The sequence below is a fragment of the Peromyscus eremicus genome, chromosome X (assembly GCF_949786415.1).
Source record: "Peromyscus eremicus chromosome X, PerEre_H2_v1, whole genome shotgun sequence".
NCBI classification, from domain to species: domain Eukaryota; kingdom Metazoa; phylum Chordata; class Mammalia; order Rodentia; family Cricetidae; genus Peromyscus; species Peromyscus eremicus.
In genome coordinates, this window is record NC_081439.1 from 29057530 (window position 1) to 29079257 (window position 21728).

Sequence of the window (21728 nt, forward strand, 5' to 3'; positions counted from 1 at the left end):
AATATCACTAGTCAGTATAGAAATGTAAATTAAAATCACAGAACTATCACATCATATTCACTAAAATAGCTATAATGAAAAGACACACATACAAGGCAGGCACCAGGAATTGGTGAGGCTATGAGGAAACTGGACCTCTCAGTTCATGTAGAAATGTAAAACAGTACAGCCAGTTTAGAATCATTGTGATAAGTTATATATCACATATATATTAAATATATATATTACACACACACACACATACACCACAACTCAGAAATTTCACTCCTAGTATCTATCCAAGAGGATGAACACATGTCTACATAAAGACCTGTACTTGAATGTTCATAGTGTCATTGTGCAAAGCCAAAAAGTGGGAACCTAAGTCTATTATTGAGGAATACAGAGAATAAATGTGGAATATCTACACAGCAGAATGCCATTCATCAACACAAAGATAAAACTATGAGTGTACGTTATGTCATGGATGAATTTTTAAATTATCATGCTAAGTGAAAGGCACAAAAGAATGTATTATGCATGACCCATTTATATGAAAAGACAAATCTATAAAAATTGCAGAGATTAGCAGTTTCTTGAGGCTGAGAGTGAGAATAGGGATTGTCTGCAAGTAGACAGCTTGGGGATTGATGTAAATATTCCAAAACTGGATTGTTGCAATGGCTTAACAACTCGGTAATTTAACAAAAATCACTAAGACAGATGGTCTTAAAACAGGTAGAATTTATGGTGTGTGCATTATATCTAAGTAAAACATAAAAAAACCTGGGACATGAGAATATGAGCATTATCTGAAAAAGCGGTAAGCAAAGGTGCCCAGAAGAGCTAAGGATGTTCCAGTCTGAAACCTAGGGATGGGTTTATAACCCTTCAAATCCCTATAAAGCATTGTTCCTAAAAAGGAAGATAAGTATGCCTATCCCTCTTTCATATCAACTTGAAGTCAATGCACTTTAAGGAAAAACTCTAGAACCAACAAGCCACTCCCTGAAGACCTCAAAACAACTTGATTTCCACTTGTATATACAAATTATTTTAAACATATGACAGTATGTTTGCATGCTCAGAGTATGGCATTTAGTCTATACCCAACTCACAAGCTTTACACTTCACTATCTATGACTATGGTGGTTGTGGTGGTAGTGTGTGTGTGTGTGTGTGTGTGTGTGTGTGTGTGTATGTGTGTGTGTGTGTGTGTGTGTCAGGGGTGCCTGTGTGTTTAATCTTTCCTAAGTGATCACAAACCAAAATTTCTATCAGTTTCTCTCTCGTAACCTCTGATGTCATATGATTGCAGGACTCAATCCACAGACAAGGGATAACTGAGCAAACTCTTCTTAAAATTCAACCAATTTACTTTGACATTCTGTATTAATGTTTAATCACCCACCATTAGCTGCAAACTGCCCATTCTGCTGATGCAAACCATTTTTGCTTGCCTTATTTACATTCCATCTGCAATGGAAAAATTAACTCTCTTTTATTGCCAGAAAGAGGATAATATTGAAAGATGAGCATGAATGCAAGTACTCCCCAGTTTATTTCCCTTTAGTCTTTCCTAGTTGATGCTATTTTATTTCCTCCAAGTTATCTCCAGTCATTCTCTTTAATTCTTCTGAATGCTGTGGTACTTTATACCTTCTCAAGCATTTGAATACTAGGCACTGAATTTTAATTGAATGCCAACTGTAGCAGAGGTGGCTGTTGCCAAATCCTCTAGAGTAAGTTATTCCTAAACAAACCACACTGGAAGAATGAGGCTGTTATACTTAGAATTACTACAAACATTAATAGAATTCCTGGGTAATTAGGAGGGTATGCCAGAAAGGCATACATATCCCCATTTCTGTTTTGAAGAGAAACTCCAAACCACTCTTATTTTCTAAAAATACCTGTTTATAAATCTATGTTCCAATGGTAATCACTTTGTTTCTAAAATGTCATCCCTGGGTGGCAAAGGAAGGTTGATCTCATGTGGGAAATTCTGTTGGCGTCCTGAGTCCCTCGGCTGCTCAGTAGGACCTTCTGAAGAAGTAGTCACATAAAGCTCCTACTCTCCTAAAGAGACTACCCTGCTAAGAACCTCATTTCCTGGGCCCTTTTCATCATGTCCCTAGAGGAACTCCAAGTGGAATAGGAAAAGTGGCAAGAAAGCCTTTCCTTCTAGAAGGGCTGGTGGGAAAGAAGCTATACTCCAAGGGCTTATTCCTGAGTCTAAGTTATAGTTTCTTAAAACACAATACCATATACCATATATCAGAAGGTGGGTGGGAAGCAGCTTGGGGCACATTCAACAGGTAGGGCTAGAGGGATGACTCAGTAGTTAAGAGCAGTGGCTGCTTTTCAAAGGACCTCGGTTTGATTCCCAGCACCTTCATGGCAGCTCACATTCATCTATAATTCCAGTTCCTAGGGATCTGATGCTCTCTTCTGGACTCCATGGACAATGTATGCACATGGTGCACAAACAGACATGCAGATAAAACGACCATACACATAAAATAAATTATTTTGTTTTGTTTTTTGAGACAGGGTATAGCTCTGGCTGTCCTGGAACTCGCTCTGTAGACCAGGCTGGGGGGGCAAGCTGTTGAAATGTTTTTTAGGGTGACAGTTTCATAAGCCTGCTCAAAGCAACATGGTGATGAAACTATGCAAGCACAGGAACTTGGTTGATGCAAATCTGGAAACTTCAGTACTTAAGGAAGAAACAGGTAGAAACAGAAGGAAATGGAATTCCACCCCATTTCTTTTTTACTATATCAGAGAATGTTAGGCATGGCCCCCATATGAACTGGGGTACAAGCTCATATTCCTCCATTACCAGGAAAATTTTGGTGGGCAAGTATGGAATGTCGGCCTCCAGCAAAACAAAACAAAACAAAAATGAGCAAACAAACAAAAGTCTTTGTTGACTGCAGGAAGAATGGCCCAACTCAGAAAGAAATGCCCAGATTGTACCAAGTTCAAAGCCCTAGTGAGTAATGAATACATACTTGCCTAACCTGATCTTTTGCCCCACCCTTTGAATGGCTGAGTGGGTCCTGAACTATCAACTGAGTTGTAGGACAAGTAATTTCTAGTTGTTTTCTTATAATCAAAATCAATAGGTATGATTAAAAAGAAATCACCTGTGTAGGCTGGTAAGCTAGTTCAGCCAGTAAATTTACTTGCCACTAAGCTTGATGATCTAAGTTCAATCTCTGGTACTCACATGGTGGAAAGAGAGCACTGACTCCAACATGCATGCCATGGTGCAGGTCCCTATCACCCTGTCATACATATGCAAAATAAATAAGAATACTTTTTAAAAATCTCCTTGCAACCTGAAAGATCATCAGTCAAGCATTTTACTAATTTATATAAATATGGCTAAAAAAATCTTAAAATACTTACTATGTTTTTCTGAGTAACCATATCCTGAAAAGAAAAAGAAAATATGAATATAAATTTTAAAGTCAATTCTTACAAGCCAATAGTATCCTCATATTAATGGGTTAATCATTTGGTTTACCTTCTGAAATTTTCAAATAGAATGAAACTCAACCTGCAAAATTAAGATGCGAAGGAAAACTGATCATAATTGGTTAGTTCTGCAAATACCAGGGTGGGGGTATACTTATAAAATGCTCTCATATTTATTAGAGGCATATTTATTCATATATAGTTTAAGATCTCACTTTGAGGTGCTTGGTGCCCTGGTTACTTGCCAGAGAAGACAGTACATAAAGCACTGGGCCATGCTTCAGTTTGAACTATTTCTTGAATGGACTAATACAAAGGCTTCAGGCCATGCTATACTCAGCCTTCTCACAGAAGAGTGTTGTCCAAAGTAGTCCTGACACCACACTAGCGCTGTCTGGGCATGTTCAAAGTATAAAGACAACAGTATTTGTTAACTTAGCATGATGACTATGCAGCACTTGATTGTAACATTTTTACAATGAAACCTGACATTTGTTTAAAAAGAATACACAATTAAATGCCTTCCATATAAAATATTTATTATAAATTGTGACATTTCTGTTTTCAGGTAACATTTCAGTCTCCTGCTTTTTGTCTATAAATGGCTAGTCACTTTCATTTTAGGAAATAGTTGTACTGTTAAAAAATTCACAACCTCCACAACTGTAAAAAAACACAAAACTTATCTAGGTCATAGGGTTTTATTGAAGGCTTTGCTAAGACACAGTCGAGAAAAGATGTACACAATTAAGAAAATATGTTCTAACTTCATATTTCTCAAAATATAAACAATCAAAATTTTTATATTTATAATTTCTAAAGATTTCTAAACACAATTTATTTAGTGAATAGAAGTCCATATATACAGACCTATAATAATTAGATTGGTTTAAAGTCTTTGGAAACTTCTACAATGTAAATTATGCTGACAAAAGTTTCTTTTCTTGGTCATATGAATGATTTCTGCACAATACAATCCTGAGCTCTATTTACATAGTACATATTTAGGTAAAGGGTGTGTAAAATTTACTATATACAGGTTATATATACATCTGAAACAGATAGCATTTCTTGCAGGAAATATTCTCTAATCACTGTAGAAGCCAGAAAAATCAGGTTTAATATTAAATCTCAAGAAATACAAACATTCAACTTAGGCATCAAATTGTATTGCTATATGCTTATGATTTTTAGTACTGTGGGAGCTGAACAATTAGGAATAATGTCTGTGAAGTCCAACTCTCTTAACTACTGGTTCTCATCCCTGGTTGTATATGTGGGAGGTTTAAAAGAAAAAAAAACATTTCTGGGCTCCACCCTCAGAGACTGTGATATAACTGATCTGGGTGTGACCTGGGCCTTGGGGCATTTACTTTGGGTGATTTTAAAGGGCCAGTCAAGGTTGAGAGGTGCTGCTGTAAACAAACTAATATATTACTCTTAAAATGATTAGACCAGGATATCCCAGCTACTGCTAAGATATTCAACACTATTAATAAAAGATAAAGTTCAGAATAATTCTGAATAGAAATTTACATTTTATTAATATAAACATTTTAAAAGTATTATACTATCCAAGAAAGCTAGCATGAAGCTTTCAAAAACCACATTTTTGAAATTCTCAGTAATTACTGAGTTGTGCAGGAACATACAGGTTTCCACAGTTTAGCTTTGCTTTCAGATTAGAGGAAAATAAATGAAATACTGATTATGTTTATGCTAATTTTTTGCTCATTTTGGTAACCATCTTCATATGGTTACTTATGCAAGTTGAGAACTAATTTTTATAATGTGTAGATTTGGTTCAAGTGGCCCATGAAGGGACTCAGAGCCTTGTGTTTACATCAATGGAAACTAACAGATTTTGCTTCTACTTCCTTAAGACTGAGTGCCTGCAAAAGTTCAATATAGCAAGGATGCTCACACAGCCACCAAGGAGTCTTCTGTGGAAGCTAGAAGGTGTGGTGTGAAGGAAAAAACTCTACAAGCAATTTTCTAGTACATTTTTGAACCTCCAGTGCTAGAGGTTCTACTTCAACTGGACATAAATTAAGTATCCAAAGGAAAGTAAACAGTGCTCCTTACCTTCAATGACAGAGCAGTGTCGGCATCAGTATCATAGTACAGAATTACGTTATTAGCCATGTCAAAACTCTCTCGGACTCCAAGATGGTAGAAAAGGGAAGGCTGTCTGGAGATATCACTCATGTCCACGATGGCAACATCTGGGATGAACAAGGAGACAAGAGTTGTGAGGGGGCTGAGGTGATCTGTGTACTTAATGTTTCTACTTGTTGCTGATCATCAATGAAGACTACAGTAATTTGTATTTCTACAATCATCTTTTTACATAAGGTAGAAGTGGGGAATGATTTAATTAGGATGACCTCCATAAACTGTAAAAGAAAAACTGTAAAAATTTTTAACAATGAAGACTTTTATTATATATATATATATATATGCATGAGTATATGTGTGTGTAAATATGTGCATGTACACACATTATATATACATACACACACCCAGATACACACACACACACACACACACACACATACACACACACACACACACACACACTTTTGAGACAGGGTCTCACTATGTAGCCCTGGATGGATGGCCTGGAACTCACAGAAGTAAGCTTGAATCTGTCTGCCAAGTGCTAGGATTAAAGGTATGTGACACTATACCTGTCTTGTTTTCCTTTTTTAAGTGCTGCGAATATGTTCTCACTTAGAACTGGCTGTCAGATTTGCTTTCAGTGGTGGTTCTTCTTATGAAATAGATATACAAAACCACATGTTGTGGAACATTTGTACACTGTGTGAAGATGTGCTGCTGTGATTGATATAATAAAAAGCTGAATGACCAATAGCTGAGCAGGAGAGTATAGGTGGGACTTCTGGCAGAGAGAGAAGAAGTCAGAGGGATGAATCTAGGTGCATAGGAGTTGCCAATGGGACACTGAACAAGTCAGACATACATGCTGTGGGATGTTCTGTATGGCAAATGTGTTGCTGATTGGTCAATAAATAAAACACTGATTGGCCATTGGCTAGGCAGGAAGTGTAGGCGGGACAAGGAGGAGAATAAAGCTGGGAAGTGGAAGGCTGAGTCAGAGAGACACTGCCAGCCACCATGATGAGAAACAGCATGTGAAGATGCCGGTAAGCCATGAACCACATGGCAAGGTATAGATTTATGGAAATGGATTAATTTAAGCTGTAAGAACAGTTAGCAAGAAGCCTGCCACGGCCATACAGTTTGTAACCAATATAAGTCTCTGTGTTTACTTGGTCGGGTTTGAGCGGCTGTGGGACTGGCAGGTGAGAGAGATTTGTCCTGACTGTGGGCCAGGCAGGAAAACTCTAGCTACACATACAGGATAGAGGACATGTAACTGAGCCATGTGACAGAATGTAGATTAATAGGAAAAGGTTAATTAAGTTATAAGAGCTAGTTAGAAAAAAAGCCTAAGCGAAGGCCAAGCTTTCATAATTAATGACAAGTCCCTGGGTCATTATTTAAGAAAGTCCAACAAGAAAGCTTGCTATAACATGTACCTATTAATGAAAGATAATGCAGTAAAACCCATGTGCTCAGCATTCAAGCACAAGTCAGACCCCAATATATCCCTCTGTTCTACCAGAGCAAACTGCCTTTTATATGTGCATACTATAAGCTAAATGTCTGTATGCCCACAAAATTCATGTATTGAAATCGAACCCCTAATGTGACAGCATTTGGAGATGGTACCTTTGGCAGGTGATGACGTCATCAGGGTTGAATACCTAATGAATGAAATTAGTGTCCTCTTTTATGAGGCTCCAGAGAGTTAAGCTGTTCTTTCTACCCCATGAGGATACTTGGACAAATGCCAACTGTCATCAGACATGGAATTTGCTGGTACCTAGCCTCCAGAATGGAGAGAGAAATCTGTTATTTGTGGGCTACCTAGGCTCTGATATTTGGTTCCAGCAGCCTGAACAGACTATAATACAGTATATTGTTTTGTTTTGTACATCTTTATATCTATTAATACTATCATAGTTGACACATTTTTTGATTTTCTGGTGTTTGATGTGATTCAACCAATTTGTCTCAGTCTAGTTCTTACATTTTTACTTCTGTATAAAATTCCAATTGCATGATGATTAAATCACAATTTCTTTACCCAGTCTACAAATGGAGATTTTAGTCAGTTTTTCTCTTTCCTATTTCAAGGTGTCACAATTAGCATTCCTATATCATGGCTACTGGTCCACCTTGGGCATAAAAATGCTCCCTGAAGTTATGTCCTGTAGTAGAAATCTATTCATAGTAGAGGAGCAACTGGTTGCATCAACTGCCAGCATATTTAAAAGTGCCTCCTAGTACTGGTTGCCTTTTCAGAGCTTGTGATTTTCAAGGCAGGGCTGGGGGTGGGAGTGGGGTGATGCAAAAGCTCCATGTCTGGTGGGAGTTTCCTTGTCATATGAGTAGAAAGACAAAAAAATGTGTTCAAACCTATGCTTGCAATGCTGTGGGTCACAGAAAGGCCATGAAAGTCCTGATGAAACATAACTAGAGCTCAAGACAGGAGAAAACAAGGTGGCAGGTAAAGTCCTATTAGCTCCAAGCACCACTGGTTCTATCCTGAGACACTGAGAGCCCCAAGGTCAAGTGTCCCTAAGCCTTGAGTGGGCCTTTGATTCTCTTAAAAGTGTATTACCGCCTGCATGCCAGGCACTATACTCAACACCAGGAATACAGGTGTGAACAGGGCATAATCATTTTCCTCCAAAAGCTCTTAGAGTTCAGGGACTGCGGAGGTAGCTCAGCTGGTAAAGTGCTTGTTGTGACAACATGAGGACCTGAGATTGAACCCTAGAACTCACATAAAATGTTAGGCATGGTAGTGCATACTCCTCTAGGTAGAGATAAGTTGATATTTGGTTCACAGGCCAGCTAGCCTAGCCTAATCAGTAAACTCAAGGTCCTAGTGAAGACTCTGTCTCAAGAAACAAGGTCCATAGTTCCTGTGGAATGTCACCCAAGGTTGACCTCTGTCTTCCACATTCACACACATGCACAGGCACCTCCTCCCACAAATACACACACACACACACACACACACACACACACACACACACACACACAGAGAGAGAGAGAGAGAGAGAGAGAGAGAGAGAGAGAGAGAGAGAGAGAGAGAGAGAGAGAGAGAGAGAGAACACTAGGCAGGTGACCGAAAGGAAGAGTTTCTGTGCTAAATGCTAAATAAGTTGGGAGAAGCCCAGTGTTAGATGTACCCCTTAGTAAGGTCCTCAGCCATACTTGGGCAGGGGTCAGTTAACAGAAGCCTGGAGTAAGAAGTAGTGTTATCTGCTACCTGGGAATTTGTAAGGTTTATGAAACTAAACTGGAGTGTCAATGGAGGGTAAAATGGGAGGGAAGAGTGTTTTTTAAGAAGAAAAGAAAGTGCAAAAGGCCAGAGGCAGGACTGGATGCAATGTTAATATGGGAGCCAGAACATCTTTGGAGACGAATCTGGAAGGGTTACTAGGTAACAGGTGGTAAAGGCATCCCATGGGGACTGGATTCTACCTTGAGGCAATGAGGAGCCTCTGGTAAGGTTTTTGAAAACCTTTTTACTATGGACACACGCAGGGTATAAGGAAATTCCAATGATCCTCATCTCACAAATTATAACCAGCTTCCTTTTATCTCTATTGCCACCCATCCCATCCCCTTTTATATTCTTTTGAGCAAATACTAGATGCTATATTATTTTCTCCCTAAAGATTTCAGGATGTATGGCTGAAAGATGAGAACTTGAAGAAAAATAATACTATTAATGTCTCTTATGACTATTTTAAAATTACTTATTTTAAAATAGTCATAAAAGGTTTTAACACAGGAGTCTGTCATATTAAAATTTACCTAAGAGTTTATCGCTAATAAAAGGGCAAACGTCTATGCTGAGAAAATACTTTACAACTCAGTTGGGTCACTTTATCTCAAATGGATAATTCTGCTCCCTGCAGACATATGCACAAAGTAAAAGATTACAGCAGAGTATATTAGATATTCTGCCTACCTGATTTTCCCTGGACTCTATTACTTATCAAAATTAAACTTAAATGCTTCATAGTGAGCTATTGTAAGTGGCAACAATGATGCTAATTCCAAGGCCACAATGACTACTAACATTAGAGGATAGGAAGTAAAGGGAAGAAAAAGAAAAGAGTGTGGTGGGAAGAGGCAGAGCATAGAGCTGAAAGATAGCAATCCTTAAGTTACACAGTTCATTTCTATAGGCAATCTTGAACTTGATAGAGTGGCCTTTTGCTAAGTGGGATAAGTTTTCATTTGATAACACAAATTCTTTCCTTTCTGTCCCCTTTCAATATTCTGCGCTGGAATCTGGATACTGGCCTCACCACCTCTAGAAAGGTGGCCTTCTGTGCCTTTACCCAGGTCTTGGACAAAGACTCTCCAGTACCAATTAAAACTATATAGGTGACTACTACTATTCAAGAAGGAATTCAGACATAGGAGACAGTGGCTGGAGGATTGCAAATTCTAGGTCAGCCTGAGATACACAGTAAAACTGTCTCAATAATCACCTCTTCTCCAAATTCTAAGCAATTCTGTGTTCAATAATAAAAGCATTTCAAATTTGAAAAAAAGAAATTGAAACAGGGTCTCACTATGTACACCAAACTAGCCTTGAACTCACAGAGATCTGCCTGCCTCTACCTGCCAAGTGCTGGGATGTGTCACTATGCTGGGCTTATCAAACTTCAATCTTTACCTGAGTGGCATTTGTAGTGGGTAGCTGTTCTAGCTATGACCTTGAAGCACTGCCCCTAGTGAGGTATCAGGTAACTGTTACATCTGCCTATGACCTTGAAGTACTTGCCTCTGGGGCGTGGCCACAGGGTCCCTTAAGACCTGGGATGCGGGGGTTGGGGATTGAGCTCAGTGGTAGAGCGCTTGCCTAGCAAGCGCAAGGCCCTGGGTTCGGTCCTCAGCTGGGGGGGGGGGGGGAAGAAAGTTGAAAACCACTGCTCTAAACTTGTGGTGGCGCACGCCTTTAATCCCAGCACTTGAGAGGCAGAGCCAGTCAGATCTCTGTGAATTCGAGGCCAGCCTGGGCTACCAGGTGAGTTCCAGGAAAGGCGCAAAGCTACACAGAGAAACCCTGTCTCGAAAAACAAAAACAAACAAACAAACAAAAAACCTGGGATGCACATATGCACCTCCCTCTTTGCTCCCCTGTGTTTTTGGATGCTGGAGACAGACCAGGCGAAAGAACAGTGTGGGACTGTGCCTCAGCCTTCCAGGACCCTGCAATAATTCCTCTGTTCTGTATAGTGAGTTTTCCTTCTCTAATAAATTCTTTTGCCCTTTAATCAGACTCTGTGGATTGCTAGCAATATCTTGACATTTGTCACTCAAGTGAATAGACTGAATTCACCTTGAGGATATGTACCTAGATAAGATTCAACTGGTTTGTTTTTGGAGCAACTATGACACTAATCTAGCATTAGATTTCTAAATGCCAATTCTGATATGACACTAAACTGCACTTTTTTAAGAGTCCACCAATTCAAGTAATCTCAGCACTCAAGAGTCAAGAGGCAGGAGGATTGCTGTGAGTTCCAGATCAGCCTAGGTTACAATGTGAGACTGCGTTTCAAAACAAAAATGAACAAACAACAAAACCACAAACAACTAAGAAGAGGAGAAAAATGGAGAGAGAAAAAGAGACAATCCCTTCAGAGCATTACTTATCACAACATTCATATGCTTTGCCACATGGAAAATCCCTCTAGACATCTCAGCTGAGTGTCCCTGCAGAAGACAGGTAGGGAAAGGGCTGGCTTCACTTTGCAGGTGGGGGAAATGAAGCACAGAGCTATGAACAGACTCCCTAAGGTCACTTAACTAGGGCACAACAAACCCACCTTTTCTGGGCCCTAGTCTTAGGCTGGCCAGTGCCTAGGTGAGGCTACTTTCCTGACTCACTTTCTAAAACTGAGCTACCTGGGATCAAGACAATTTATGTACCAGATTAAATCTTAGGTAAACAGATCACAGATTTAAAAGGAAGAGAGAAAACGCAGGTTTTTCATTACCAAATGCATTCTGTGCACTTAGCAACCATTACCTTCCAGTTCCTTCCAGTTAGTTTCTAGTGATGGAGGCAAGCCTTGGGTGGGGGGACTATAGAGCATATCCCATCTTCCCTAGTCATGAGGCAGGCACGCACGCACACACTCCTACCTAGTGCAGTTTAACTCTCTTTAGAAAGTGATTCCCCATCAGAGAATGAAAAAAGCCAAGGCTCCTGTTCAAACCTAAACTAACAGGATATTGTCTGAATTCACCATTGAAGTAAGTACCCCTCAAGAATGTATCGATTATAATCATTCCAAAATGTGTTAATGTGAAGTAAGATGAAGTATATAGGATTTTAATTCATTAAAACCCTTTAAATTCTTAAAATTTTTTGATAAAACTTGCTGAAGATCAAGGCAGCCAAAATTCCAGCATGGACAGGGGAGGGGCTCACTGTCCTTTGTCTACTAGTTAAGACACTTCTGGCAGTTGATGGCTGCTTGGGAAGGGAGAGTTAATTTTCTCCAGGGAATGCCTGCCCCTGAGAGGCTACCCATGCTCTAGTAGATGGCCCTACACCCATGCACATACAGGCAAGTACTAAACAGACTCAGTGGGGTGTTTTTTAAAGACAAAAAAAGCAGATGAAGTGGGAAGAGAAAAGTAGTTGGGGGGGATAGCAGAGGAATTGTAGGGGAGGAAATAAGGGATAGATTTGATCCAAACACATTATATGCATGTGTAACATTGTCAGTTTAAAAAGACCATTTGATCAGTCTTAAACATATTTTGTTTTAGTTTTAAGAGACAGGGTCTCAAGTAGCACAGGCTAGTCCTGAACATGCTGTGTAGCAACAAATGATGTTGAACTCCCCACCCCCTTTCTCCACTCCCATAGGTGCTAAGATTATAGGAGTAAGTACATCACCATGCCTGACCTTTAAACATTTTTGTTAAATATTTTATAGGTAACAAACAAAACCATACTTTTTAGTGCGGTTTAAAAGCACTGAATTTACGCATCATGGCATTAGTTAATGGTATGATAGCAAATGATTTACCACAAAGTAATTGTGTGCTCATGCTGGCTCATGCCAGTCTTTAAATACACTCCACGTTGTCTGTAAGCCTATCTTCTTCCCAGTAGAAAAATAAAATAAAAAACAATTGTAAATAAGAGGGTTTTTTTCCCCTCTAAACAAAAAGCTAAAGTTCAGAATAAGTTTCCTGCCACAGACATTTAAAAATCTAATTGGACATATGGTAATGCTAGTCCCCCTTAAAACTGCCTAAAAACAAAAAGCTCACCTTTACTGAACAGAAGTCATGTCTACTGACTTCTACTATAATAAGATTTGTCTTTATCATTGTTCCTCATTTCCAACAAACTTCAGGTCAGGCCAGTACTAAGAATACTGTGAAGTGTCATTTAAACTATTTCTCCAATATTGTAAGAAGCAGAAAGTGCTAACCCACCAATTCAGTGTCGAGAGGTCAGTACATCTTTACTGAATGCTATCATCAGATGGGTTAACCTTGCTTAGGGCTATTGAGATTTAATTAGGAGGAAGAAAGGTGAAGAGTAGGAACACATCAAGAAACTCCATCTTTTGCCTCCTAGTATTTATTTTGAAGACCAAAATAAATCATATATAAATGAACTATGTGTGCCCAGCAAGGTGAATAGACTCATGGTGTCTAATTTCCTTTTACTCAGTGAATTATTTATAAGCACAGCATGGCATGATTTAAGGCATTTTGTCTTTTGCACATGCATGTGCTTTTCCAACTAACAATGCAGAACAACAATGTGCCAAATTATACTTGAAGCTAGTCTGAAGTTTAAGTAGTGTCCATACCATCATTATCACTCATGCTATCACATTTCTACAGTTCCTACTCTGGCTTCCCTTGTACATACTGCATCAATGTTTTCCCTCTTCATCACATGGTAGTGTCTTCTCAGACTCTCTGCTGTTTTATTAAGAGGAAATTTGGGGGGCCTTATTTCTTAGAAGGGTTTTCTTTGCACAATCTCTTCATTCAAGAAGTGTGTTGCATCACTTTGAGATACATGATATTTTAGAGCAGAGCTGGGTTTGATGTACTATTGCCGTATGCCACCAACATGAAAAGGTACAGGAAGCTCTTTTTTTACAATGACAAAATCATAGGAAACAGGTCCTAGATTGATGTTCTTCTCTATTTGTCTCACTGAAGTGTCAGTCAATAGGAAAGGACTCGAAGATTTTACATCTACCTCCTCAACAATCATGCTGCTATCTTCTACTTAAGAAAATCAATTGTTCCTTCAAGATCACTAAACAGCGGGACTTTTGCATGACTGCTGATTTCACCTATTCTGTGCTTTATGTTTCCTTATTGGCATCTGTCTCCACAGCCTTTAAAGGCAACTGAATTCATTCAGTGCTGGCGACTCACTGCTGGATATGAAACTATCATTCTTTGGCCTTACCTCTTCTAGATTCATTGTATTTTCTCATCTCTGATTTCCACTGTACAATGAATGTACAGTGCTTATTATTTGCCTTGGCCATACGTCTATAAGTCATAGGCTTTACAAAGACTTAGCTGTATCTTAGTAACAAGCAGCATTCTAGACACAGAATTCTCATTCTCAGGAGACAGAACACATTTTTTAAAAACCCCATCTAACATGGTTTGAAATTTGGATCTTACAAAATCTAATGAAAATCCAACAGCCATTCTAAACTTAAAAATGGTAATTGCTCACAGTTCATATAGTGAATATTTGGAAGCCATGGTTTTATAAATGATTTGACTGCATCCCTAAAGGTTCATGTGTTGGAATATTTTATATCCAGTGTGGTGGTATAAAGATAGTAGGACCTTTAAGAGCTGGGTCCTAATATAAAGTGGCTAGGTTGCTGGGGACACTGGCCTTAGAAAGGATTAATGTAATTCTCACTAGATTCCAGGTGGTTTTACAAGGTTAGTTGTTATTTGAGGGCTAACAGAAATAGCCAGAAATTAGACAATGGTGATGGTTACATAACTGTGAATATACTAAAACCTATTGAACTTTATACTTGAAATAAGTGCATTATATCCCAATAAAGTTGTCTAAAAACCTAGAATATTCATAATGGCAACACTATTCATGATTATCTCAGATAGAACCAACTCAAATGCTTCTTTATAACAGAAAATAAACTATGGCATCTTCTTGCACTGAAATACTATAGCAGTGGTTCTCAACCTGTGGGTCAAAACCCCTTGGTGGCCTATTGGCCCTTTCACAGGGCTCACCTAAGACCATCAGAAAACACATATTTACATTACGATTCATAACAGTAGCAGTTATGAATTATAGTTGTAAGGTAGCAACAAAAATAATTTTATGGTGGAGGGTCACCACAACATGAGGAACTGTATTAAAGGGACATAGTATTAGGAAGGATGAGAACCACTGTACTATAGAGAAATCGCAAGGAATAGTTATGGCCACAGTGATGTCATACAGGTAGCCTACAAACGAACAGTAAACAAAAGGAGCCAGACATGTAAAGGTACAAACTAAAATTATATTTATAAAAAAGGACAAAATCAGGCAAAACTTATCTACCTTTTCTATATATGCTGTATCTCAATTAAAAAGGAACAGAAAGAGCACCCTCAAGCTGGATTTTGTGTCTCTTTTTTTACGCACAGAACAAACAATGGAGCGAAGGTGCAGCCTTTAATCATCAAAACTCTCTTTTCATAAAAACTGCAGGATACCATACTTCATGACAATTGTTTAAGAGATTTAGATCCAAATCTTGACTGCACCAAGCAATACACTATCCACCAAAGCAGTGGAGGAGTTGGAGAGGAATGGTACCAAGATAACTGATAGGACGCAGTTGCTCAATTGAAGGCACTGAATTTATTTGAGACATTTGTTTTAACAAGACTCAGATACATTCAGCCAACAGATAATAGACTTTCAAATTCTGATGCATAAACCTAGGCATTCAAAGGGTCAGTGGGCTGCTATGATAGGATGGATGAATGTTGGTCTGTTTGGGCAGATTTTTCTTCAGAAGGCAGACAGGCCCTTAGCCTAAAGAACCTGGACTTGTGAGTCTTTGAAGGATGAGAAGAAAGGAAACACAAGAGTTCTGTTGCCAGCCTCCAAATGTTAGATTCATCTTAGGCCAAGACTAGCCTCTCTAAAGTTTTTAAGCCAAGGTGTCATGCTCAGAATGTCAATTTCATTTGAGATAACTCTGAGATGTAAAAGTGAAAGCTGCAAGCTTTCAGAAGAATACATGGACTACTATCTGCACAACTAAAACCTGAAAGGTGTTTTAGGCATGCAGGCATAAAAAGACATGAAAAGATATTCTAAATCAGACTGCATCATCAAAAGCACCAACAAATGGATGAATTAGCAAGCCAAAACATGGGAGATGCTCACGGCTCTGACAAAGCACTTAAACACACAATATATAAAAAGAGCTGACAATTCAACAAGGGAACAACCATTGGACAGGTAAATGACTTCAGTGGATACCTCACAGAGAAAGGTGGCCATGTCACAAACATCACCTAGAAAAGTGGACGGCACCATTAATTATTAGGTAAGGCATACTAAATCCATCAACGAGAAACTGCTACATTCCTCACTAAAAAAGCCAAACTTTAAAAGAGCAACACTTCAAAGTATTGGTGCAGATATGAAAATGTCATGCATTCTTTCTGGGAATATAAAATAGTATAACCACTTTAGATAAAGAGTTCTAAGTCAAAAAAAAAAAAGAGTTCTAAGTCCCTTAACTAGCTGAAAATAAAGCTAATTTTTGAACTTAGCCATTTCACTCCTAGGTATTTCAAGAAGAATGTGAAAACACTAGTCTACAAAAGACACAGAGATGTTTCTAGCAGCTTTCTTTGTAATAGCCTCAAACTGAAAGCAACCCAAATGTTCATTAACAGGAGAATGGTCTGAATATATTTGTTTGTGTGTGTTTATGCCTGCCCTTGTGCATATGGGAGCACGTGCAGAGATCAGAGGTTGATGTATCTTCCTTAACTGTTCTCAATTTTGAGACAGGGTCTTTCATTGAACTTGGGAGTTTGAGCTCACTAATTGGCCAGACTTGCTGCCACCACACCTGGCAACTGTAGCATATTCTTTTTTGTGGGGGTAGGGGTGGTGGGGGCAGGTTTCCAGACACGGTTTCAAGACTGTGTAGCTTTGGAGCCTGTCTTGGAATGCATTCTGTAGACCAAACTGACCTCAAACTCAGAGAGATCCACCTGCCTCTGCCTCCCGAGTGCTGGGATTAAAGACATGTGCTACCACTGCCTGGCCACTGTAGCATATTCTCATGATGGAATAGTACTTAGCATTAAGAAAGAAAAATTGCCATGTAATAATATGGGTGAACCTCAGAAACATCATGCTGAGTGAATGAAGCCACAAAAGATATATTATATGAATCTATTTATAGAAAACCCCATGTGCTGGAAATCAGTCATTCCTTGGCATCTAGAATGGAGTGAAGGGAAAGGGAAGTGGAGGAGACATGGGTGGGAAGACAGAATCTTCTATATGGTGATAGAGTTGGAGTTACACAAAGGCTAGTCACTTTTCGTCTAGCACATGTAGCAAATATAGTAACAGTTTGGGTAGGGTATGGGTAAGGATGAGATAATACCAGAATGAGGGGTGGGGGTTATAGCTCAGTGATATAACAGTTGCCTTGAAGGTGTAAGGCCCTAGGTTCAATCCTTGTTAGCAAAGGAAAGTCAGGATGTTAATAATTACTGCAGCTTGGTTCCGTACATGCTTGAAATTTTCCATGATAAAAATAATTTAAGAATGAGAAAGGGTATCAGCTATCAAATGCACCTTCTCTTTTCTTCCCCTCTCTGAGTCCAATTCTGACTGCCCTCTAGGCTACCCTCTCACAGATTGTCCTCAAAGCCAGAATGAAATCTACTTTCAAGTCCTGCAACCCCCTCCCCCACCAACCACAAAATCAAGCCCCACCACCCACCAGGCATTTATGCCAAGTCTTGTCACACCCAATAGCTCAAACCCTGCCCAAAGTACCGGGAAACATGATTTTTTTCCAGCATACCCTGTATCAGTTTAGCTAGCCCTACTCCAACTGTACTATTTAACTAGGATTTCAATAGCACCTATCTCAAAGCCTGATACACAGAGGGCTTTAAATTTTATGGCATATATACAAAATTGTTTGGAAGTTGACTGCTGGGAATCAAAAATAATACATATTCCCTGGTAACAAATACTATATAGCCAGTAAAGCAATGGACCAGCTCACAAATCTATTTAGAAAGCACTCAAGGTGAGCAGCCATGGTTCAGTTAAATTCTGCGGCTGCAATATTTCTTTCCCCATGGCTAAGGGTTGAGGAGCATCCAGGCTTAATGCTGCGTGAGTAACAGTAACAGCAACATAGAAAGGAGGCAGCTCGGGAAAGGACCACCAGAGGCCTGGTCCATCAAAAACAGCTGATGTCTGGGCAGGGGCTCATGCAGTCGGGATCCTGGAGTGAATAAAAATATGGTGGCACATCAGGCCACTCTCTCCAACAGGGACAGAGTGAGCCAGGCAGCTTCAGGGTTACAAGCTCACCTTTAATCTCCTGCTATATTTATTTTTTTTAAAAAAAATCATATTTAAATAGTTGTGAATAACCAAAAATTAGTATTGCTAGCATTCTATTTCCATTCTATTGTCAAGGTTTCCAGTCTAGTGTATCCAGCATTAAGTTCTTTTGTTTTCCAGTATTCTGCCTTATGTAGGCTAGGCAGGTGCTGTGCCACTAAGGCACATTCCCAGCCCCAGTGTGAGTTCTTTTAGATTTTTCCATCAGCCTGTAGCTTTCCTGCAGCTCCTCCAATCAACCTTTTACTAATGACACAAAAATCTAAGATACACGCACACACCCACATGGGACGACATAAAACAGTATAAGAACACAATCAAACCCAGCGTTGAGTTGCTATGAGAACAGAAGACAGGAAGTGCCTAATGTCACACCTCTATGGTTCCCCCACAAGACACTTGGGGCAGTTCAATAGTTGCCCTCCCTCACTACTCTTGTTCTAGAATGGCATTGCTAAGGAGACCTTCCACATGAGGAAAACATTCTATATCTTTGCCATCCCATGAATAGCAGCTAGCTGCCCATACTCAGCACTTGAAATGGGGCTATTCTGACTCTGCAGGTCATATTTTACTACAATTAAACCAATTTAAATGTTAATGGCTACATGTAGCCAGAGGCGACTCAATTGAACATCGTGGTTTTAGAGATGTTTACAAAACATTTGGTGGAAAATGCCAAAAAGCTTGTGAGGGTGGTGATCAGGAAGCTAGGAGAGGGCAGGGACGTGGAGATCATCTGTTTAATAAGAACTCCACTTACTGCAGGGGCACTGACAGAAATTATTTATTCACAACAAGGGCAAGGATAACCGAAGGAGATTCATAGTTTAGGCAAAAGTCAACAGTGTGAACCCAGAATGAGCAAAGGTGATGCTCTGGGTGCTCAGGTTTCATGTCTGAGCTGTCACGGCCAGTCTGTTCAAAGGAACCTGGACAGCCAGTGACAGTGTGCCACACAGGCATGTGAACATACCCATCAGGCCAAGAAAAACAGACACTGAACACAAATGTTTCAAGTTGCTATCAGCAGGCAGGAGAGGAGAATTGTGCACAACAGCCCAAAGAACATTTTACTTTTTTTTAAATTATGATTTTCTTTCTTTTTTTATTATTAAGAAATTTTCTATTCACTTTACATACCAACCACAGATCCCCCCTTCCCCGCCCCCCCCCCCCAGCCTTCAAAGAGTATGTTCAAACTCCATTTGGGAGCAGAGTGAATAAAAGTCGAGAAAATGAAGTAATTCTAGGTGAAGTGGGCTCCTGAACAACTTCTCTGAAAAGATGTGGTGCTCAAGAGTATACTCAGCATGGCCAGAAATGTCAAAAGAGTGTGCTCAATGAGTCCAGCTGCCACTTGTTTGAACAAGCCTGAAGCCCCACCTCTTTCCAGATGGGAGAGGGTTTGGCCATTTGCTGTGGGGGAAAAAAAAAGCTACATCCGGGCTGCCTCCAGTAAACAAGGAGTTGAACTGACTGGCGTTTAGGGGGTAGGGGGTGCAAGGGTGGCTCAGTGGTAGAACTTGCCAACCATGCAAAAGTGCTGAGTTTTATATACACAACTAAGACATCTATCCTGCTATAACAACACGCCGTGAACACTGTTTGAAAACAACTCCCAAAGTCTCTGCTCAAATGTGTTTAGGTGTAAGGTAGACACTGTTACTTCCATTTGACCAGTGGAGAAACTAAGGCACAAGCATCCCCTAGCAATTACTGTGTCACACCCGAGGCTTATGAATGCCATCCAGGTTCCACCAATTTGTCCCAAAGGTTAAGGAAGGAAAACAGGCAGATAAGAATCCATTCTACACAGGAAGACACTGTTGTCAACTCAAAGCGGTGACTCGAAAGCTGGATGGTTATGTCACACTCAATACAGTGAGCCTGGAACAGTGTCTTAGTCTAGCAAGAGACTACATTATGAGATTAAAAAGTCACATAGTGGTAGGTTACACCCCGCTATAGGTATGTGAGTGTTTAAAAGAACATTAAGAAGAGTCACCACACATGCATGTCAGGCAGTAATTGCCACTTTCTGGTTTTGGAATGGAATCACTTGGAAGAATTAAACACTCCCAAGGCCTCACAGTGGATGTCACTGGTCTGAGATGGACAAGGAGATTTTGTTTTGCTTGATTCAGGCAAGGTCTCACTTTGTAGCCTAGACTAGCCCCAAACTCCTTATGTAGCAGAGTCTGGCCTTGAACTTGCAATCCTCCTGTCTGTCTCCTAAATTACCTAATTTAACGAGTTTTAACAACAGCTCTCCCAGATGATTCTAATAAGTAGCTTGCATTGGGCACATGCCAGGAGAAAACAAAGTGGGGAACAGGTCCAACATCATCTTAGCTCGGTGGTCCTCAATCTTCCTAATGCTGCAGACCCTTTAATACAGTTCCTCATGGTGTGGTGACCCCCAACCGTAAAATTATTTTCATTACTACATCATAGCTGTAATTTTGATACTGTTATGAGTCGGAATGTGAACATCTGTTATGTGACCCAATGGGGTCATGACCCACAGGTTGAGAACCAGTGTTTTAGGCACTAGTGTGGATTGTTGGCTATTATAAAAAAACAAGATGAAATGGGTCTAAGTGCCTGTCCTCTCTAGTTATCTCTCCAAGGGCTCCTTACTTGTTCTACCCTGTCCAGGAGGTAGAGATCTGTCCTAAGCATCCACGGTGAGAGCATGGAAGGGGGGACTGCAGGAGAGGGCCAAGGAAGAGAGTGGAGGGGTGGCAGGGCTTGCGAGAGGGCGAGGACAGTCGGAGGAAGGTGGGAACCAAGGGGGCGCCCGCCCTCACCTGCGTCGTAGAAGGCATCGAGCACGGCTGTCTCCCCGAAGTCGAGCTCCCCGAAGGGTACGGAGGTGAGGTGGGCGCCCTCGGCTTCGCAGGCTCGAAGCAGGCACTTGAGCGCCCCGGCCTCGGGGCCCCCGGCCGCCGCCCCCTGGGAACTCTCGCTGCGCACGTATACAGCCCGCAGAGCCCGGCGCGGCCCGCCACGCCCGCCCTCAGCCTCGCAGCCCGCGGCGGCGTCCACGCCCTCGGGCCCCGCCAGCTCCGCCGCGCCCTCGGGCCCCAGCGGCGGGCTGCCCTGGGGCAAGTCCCCTGCCTCCTCCAGCAGCACCTCCGCTGGGGCCGGCCGGCCACCGCCACCGCCACCGCCGCCGCCCTCCATGTGACTGGCCCGCGGGGCTGCTGGCTTCGAAGCTGAAGCGCTGTCCCCCGCGGCACCTGCCGCCGAGGAGACGGACGGACGGACGGACGGACGGACGGCAGCTGGAGGGACCCGGAGCGTGTCGAGAGCCCGAGGCGGCGGGCGGGCGGCCAGGTGACGACGACGGCTTCCTCGGCGGCCGGCAGAGCGGAGCTCAGGGCCGGCTTGCCCCGAGCGCCCTTTGAAAGCCCGCGAGAAAGAGGCGGGGGCTCGGACGTCAGGACGGGTAGAGGGGGCGGCTGCCAGAGGCACGGGGCAGGAACGG

The 21728-nt window shown here is 41.0% G+C and overlaps 1 protein-coding gene across 1 annotated transcript in view; it reads right to left on the bottom strand.

Annotated features, from left to right (window-relative positions):
- The window catches only part of Map3k15 (mitogen-activated protein kinase kinase kinase 15), a 129455-nt gene extending 108031 nt beyond the window's left edge, over positions 1-21424 (bottom strand). Inside the window, exons 1-3 of the mRNA XM_059250048.1 lie at positions 21049-21424; positions 5551-5690; positions 3397-3420 (exon numbers count right to left, since the gene is read on the bottom strand). Coding sequence (XP_059106031.1) covers positions 3397-3420; positions 5551-5690; positions 21049-21424 — 540 coding nt within the window. The remainder of the gene's footprint in view (positions 1-3396; positions 3421-5550; positions 5691-21048) is intronic.
- Positions 21425-21728: the final 304 nt, after the last annotated feature.